The sequence below is a fragment of the Anarhichas minor genome, unplaced genomic scaffold (assembly GCF_050575085.1).
Source record: "Anarhichas minor isolate MPS153535 unplaced genomic scaffold, ASM5057508v1 ptg000018l, whole genome shotgun sequence".
Taxonomy (NCBI): domain Eukaryota; kingdom Metazoa; phylum Chordata; class Actinopteri; order Perciformes; family Anarhichadidae; genus Anarhichas; species Anarhichas minor.
The window spans coordinates 7,220,272-7,226,271 of record NW_027466464.1 but is presented as its reverse complement, the minus strand read 5'-3'; the positions used below and the strand labels follow the sequence as shown (position 1 = coordinate 7,226,271).

General features: G+C 43.5%; 1 protein-coding gene across 1 annotated transcript in view; it reads left to right on the top strand.

Annotated features, from left to right (window-relative positions):
* The first annotated feature begins 700 nt into the window (after positions 1-700).
* Positions 701-6,000, top strand: part of ncam2 (neural cell adhesion molecule 2) — a 72,547-nt gene continuing 67,247 nt past the window's right edge. The window contains exon 1 of the mRNA XM_076094646.1: positions 701-731. Coding sequence (XP_075950761.1) covers positions 701-731 — 31 coding nt within the window. The remainder of the gene's footprint in view (positions 732-6,000) is intronic.

Here is a 6,000-nt window from a genome sequence, read left to right as displayed (position 1 = left end):
TTTGTAAGTCTATTATTTGTGTTTTTACGTGGCCAGGAACCCCTTGACATTACCCTGGATAATTGAAAGTTAAATTAAAAACAGCACAATCGAATATCAAGCAACCAAGACCCCTAATTAAGCCACACGCTGTGTGTTTGTGACAGGCAGGAAATGCTATAGCTTTACTCTCACTTGAACATAATATCATACATTTTCTGCATGTGATTACTTGTCAGACTTCTAGGTCCCCCACTAAGCTATCTATTATGCCCCGTGTGAATATCACAATGTTGCCATAATGAGCAGTTCTGCTATAGCGACTGGTCTGCCACCGACAGTAACCCCTGTATTATTTTCTACCCATTCCTGTCATCGGTGCCTGCCCTCTCTGAACCACACGCTGCCGTTAGTTAACCACAATCATGATTACTGTGATTTGTTTGGCCTAAAAACGTCATTAAATGGCGTTATTTCCACACAAACAGCTGGTGCAGGAGAACGGCTGAACAAAGAAATGGATTACTTCTATTTTTATTTGCTGCTGCTTCTTTCTTAGAGAGAGAAGAGAAGGAATGTAGAATGGTGGGAGAGTGGCGTCAACAGCAAACCTTTTTCTTGCTTCATGTTCTAGTAAATCTGACGGGTATTACGCCTACATACCTTCACTAGAAGGCTCTTTCTGCTGACAGTAGCCCACAGTACTTCTTGGTGTTTCGTCATGACACTCATCCTCTCTTTGCATTTTGTTTGTTTGATCGTATGGCCTGAAACTGCCATTTATCTTCAAAGATGGCAAAATAACACACATTAGTGTACAGGATTTGATACAATAAGCTCTTGTTCATGCAGAAATAATGATTATTCATGTCTGTGTGTCGACTTCTGCACACACACTTCATTGCTCATCTGTCTGCTCCTTACGAATGTTGGACCTTCACTCTCCCGCAACCTACGAGACTTCCCTCCGCACTGCCTGGGAATCAGAAACTGCCTCCAAGGCCTGTAGGTTTTATTACTGAATCACTCTTCGCCCGGCTCAATCGAGTCACCTCCTCCCACAGAAGCAGAAAAAGCCTCCCATCACTCGTGTGTTCGCCCGTCTCAGTGTGCTTATCCAGAGCCAGTGTAAAAATCAGCTGAGCTCAGCCGGCCCTTCCACGAGATCAATGTATTATGCTTCTTTGAATGGCAGGGAATTTAGAATTTGACTGGGAGCATCATCAGGAAACCTCTCGCCCACCTTTTGAGTCTACTCTCTAACGGAAAAAAAAAACATTTTGACTCCACCTCCGTGTGCTGCAGACTGCTGGGGGACTGATGCAGCTTCCAGACTATTTGCAGAAAAATTCCAGAAGATGCTACAATGACAGCGAAGCGAGATCAGCCTTTGAGGCCACAAATGTTGATACTATCTCAAAATGTTTCTGTCGACCTCCAGGACACCGTTTCAAAATGCAGTGAAGCATTGCTGAGTGACACTAAAGTGGCAGTGGCGGCCTCTCATTAAAAAAAAAAATATATATATATATATATATATACTGTATATATATATATATATATATATATATATATATATATAAAATTAGCTTGTCTATAAATGTCCGTCCATTTTAATTGGCTTTATTACCATAATCATTTGACGGGAACCTTTTCGCCTTGATGAATGACCTTATTAATACATAGAAGAAACTGACACAATCCTTGGACACGGAGCAGCTCCGGCGACTCATCAACACCGTCAGCGCTGCTCCACTTATTCTATTCCATTCATGTTACCAGTTTACCCCTGATCAACACGTCATTGGCATTCAAGGCCGACACATAGACCGGCAAGTTGATGAAAAGACACCGTGATTTGATTGCTTCAGCATTGTTCTGCATTGATGCAAACGTAGTTCTTTAAGTATTTGAAGATCACAGTGGAATAACTGCAACTCAAGTTGATGGAATCACTTTTATTACCGTCATCTTGGTAAGGTTGGAGTATTTCGCCCGGTCTTGAGAGAGAAAAGGCTGATGGGGAAGAATTGAAGTAAAACATGGGGCGGTGTGAAGCAAATCATCCTGTCTGACTGACAGACCTGGATTTATTGTAGCCCCAGACTTCTCTCAGCTGCTCGCTGATGTTGGCGTATGCAGAAAACCACACTCACTGACGTTGCCATATGCAGAAACAGGTTGCAGCCCGGGGACAGGGGGAAAGAGGAGGGATAAAAGGGAGGAAAACGAGACGCAGTGAAAGAGATAAGAAGAAAATAAAGACCAATAGATTCGACACAGGACTGAGAAATGCAGAGGGAAAAGAAAAGAATGAAAAAATAGCAAAGAAATGGTGAAGGTTTCTGCGTGATTTCTATTGGGGCGTCGTTCTATTTTGGAATAAGGATGAGGACATTATCCTGCACCTATGTTTACAGCCCCCATTTTTCTTATGTTTCCATAAATATGAACACAATATCCGAGCAAATGGGATTTATTCTATCACATTGTGATGCTCCAGTTTGTGAGCAATCTTGGAAAGAAATCATCTCTGCGATGGAGAATAAGGAAGACAGGGATTATGAGACAATCCCCAGGTCCTACTTGAGTCTATGTTTGTCTGAATGGTACTGTGGTCTATGAATAATTTTGACATATTGTACTCTACACATGTGAATTTGCACGTTTGTGTGATTGTGTGGGTGCTCCTTGTGCACACTGAGGTGTCATTTGGCGATTGGGCCCCACCACACTTTACAACACCTTTGACATAGAAGCTCTGATTGCAATGTAACAATTGAAAAGTAGAATTGGAACGCTGGCTGTTAAACCCCCCCCGCCCCCACACACACACACCTTCTTTCTATCATGGCTGATGATTGCATCGCCACTTTGAGCTCCGCTTTTTCCCTTCTGGTGACTTGTGTGCCCTCTGACACGGCTTCAATTATCTGACTGGCTTTCAACAGGTTTAGTGTTCAATCTGTTGACAGAACGGTCCTCTAGGAATATTACAGTCATTGTCCAACAGCTTCTCAATATCAACTTAAAATTGATCAGATTGATTGTAAAATACAGTTCATTCGGCACCTGACTGTTTCACACTGTAACTTACCTTGATATGTTGCAATAAACCAAAAATACTGCCAAGACCCAGATCAGAGAGAATTGAGACCGATACAAGACCAGTGCGAGTCCCAGTACTCCTGTGTGTTTTGTTAGCTAGCCAAATAAAATGACCAAAGAGTTTGCTGACATCTCCTCAGAGACAGACACAGCTTCTTCTCCTCTCTACCACGTTCGATTTGTTTTGAGTGTGAGTGCATCAATCCCGAGTCCTTTTTGTCCGAGACCAGGACAAATGCAGTCGATTCCAAGACGAGACCAAAACTTTCAAAATACCTCTCTAGTACTACAACACTGCAAAGTTCACCTGCCCATGACTGATTTAAGGTCATTATTTATCAAAAATATTGCCTCCTCAAAGTCATTTTGACAGTCTCTGAAATAACAATGGGATGATCCAACTTAGACAGGTGAAATGTGTCTTCAGTGCACCTTTTAATTTTTTTCTCTCTATCTGCAAAGGGAATGGGAGCAAAACATTGTCATTTTCGCGACCTGCGAGATAAGATCAAGTTGCCTTTTCTTACCAAGCAAACAACTTCACATCTGTGTGAAACAAAACATCTGTGCAGCTGCAATGTTGCCGCGCACGCGTGTGTGCGCGCGCATGACTGGAGCGTTATGGTTTGGGGATATTCGTAGAGCGAGGTCCATCACGGCCACCGCAGCCTGAAGCACAAGAGGCTTAGGAAGGAGACATAAATCGCAAAGCAGTTGGTGAGCGAAAAGCAGAGATACAGAGAAGGTGTGCGGGAGAGAGGAAGGATAATAGGTAGCTGTGGGTTGTGCCTGAGACTCTACACGTGGTCTGATGCTGTATGTCTGCACGATTGGATATGGTTGGCTGAGTAAAACCAGCACTCTCCTCTTCCCTCGTCTCCTCTCCGGCATGGGAACAGGCTTGTTATGCAGCCAGACAGATATATAGGACTGGGTGCTCGGGGAACCAGATTGGCAAAAACTCACAGGTACGCTTTGACAGAACGTACGCAAAGTTGTCCGTGCCTGATTCAGAAGAGCTTCCTTTACTATGCAAAGTCAATACATCCTGATACTGTAAGCACTTTCTAAGTCTTTCTACTCGCAACTTTCTGCCTGCACTGGAGGAAATGAATATGTGAAGAATTTAGAAATATTGTCAGCTATGAAACATAAGTTACTCCTCTCTTCCCTAAAAAAAAAATCTTTCACTGATTGAATTGTCTCATAGGCTTGGGTCGTCTCTAGAGATGCCACACCGCACATATCTTCTTCCAATGTTGCTGTGTTCCCAGATCTCAGCGACTCATATGTGCAGAGGAGCTTTTGTGGTACCTGGAAGTTGCCAAACGTCGCCTCTCGTCCATATTTCTCTAGTTTCTGAAGACAGCAAGGGACATATGTTGCATGAATTGTCAAGGCTTTGTGATTTTGGACTACAGAAATTAAAAACAACTTCAGTGCAGTGATATCATCAGCAATAGAAATAATGACCATAACAACGTAAATACAAGCTAGCTTTTAATGAAGTGGAATTTTCTTTTAACGAAGGAATCCCTGACATCTGCACTTTCCCTCAGTCCCTCGTGCCACTGCTCACCTGAGCAGCTCTAAAGAGTGCTGACTGTTTAGTGTTTTCTGAAGCTTATTTCTTACTGGCAATAATCTTTTTTTCTACCTTCACTAACACCTTTGAAGAAATGCATAAGACGCAGAGGTTCGGGTGAATACAAAACGTAGTAATTAGTATTTTATCTCCTTGCTCTTTTTGCTCTTGCTCTACCCACTCTTTTACTTCTTCCCTTTGTCTCACTCTCTCTCTCTGTCTCTGTGGTTCAAGGGAAGAATTCTCTCTAACTCCTCCACGAAATCACAGACAATTAAAGCAGAGCATTGTATGCCTGAGGGCCTATCTGCTCTGTGTGCGTAATACATTTGCACACATACACACAGCCCCCCCCCCCCCCCCCCCCCCCCAACACACACACAAACAATACATACCTAAAAAATACAGTACACCCCCACACACTCTTGCATGTACAAGCATACATAGAAACACTCAAAGGCACGTTCTCTGTGGTGCATTTTCTTTAGCCATGGCTTTTTATGGAGTACAGGATTATGGAATCACACCAGTCTCTCCCTGCCAGCTGATTGGACACTCTACCCTCCGTCATTCAAACATTGGATTCATCCTGCTGCTAAATTCAACGGTACGTTTAGCCCGCTTCAGTCTGCTCTAGATTTAGTCGCGCTGACTTAGCTGCTGGCAAGTTACGCACGCTGTTGCACCGGGTCCAGATGCCGCTGAATCGTGTCACGAGGCCAGCTCAGTCAGAACCTCCTCCTCTGTTGACCTCGATGACCTCTATTTGAGGAATAGAATGATTTGGCTTTGTTCCAAGAGATTTCAAAGGGTTAAGTGAAAGCAGCGTGAGGCGACTTGGAACGGCTGCACAATTTGAACCTCGAATCCAAAAGTGAATTGCACCTTGCGGTTTCCTTTATCTCACCTCCTCTTCTCCGCACGTCTTAGTCCCTCCCACCTGAGATGCAAGCGGAGGAGGTGAGGAAGAGACGCGAGGACAGAAGTAACAAAATGAGACATCCTCGCTTTGCAGCCACTTTAAAGTGACTACAGTGAAATATAAAATGTGGCACAGCTGCATCATTTTTACTTAATGATCTCTGTCAGATGAGCAAAACACTCCATGATAACTTCTATATTTACTGTTATTTCAATTCACAACGTTCCAAAACATGACACATACACCCGTGGAATACGTGGAAGTAGTCACTGTGATGTCACCCATTTGTTTTTTGACTCCCGTTTTGAAGCCTCCAGTTTGGCTTTTTGGCCGTCACCATCTTGGTTTTTGGAACCAGAAGTGACACGAGAGGGTGGAGCTAAGTACGACTGAACGCTGAAAACGA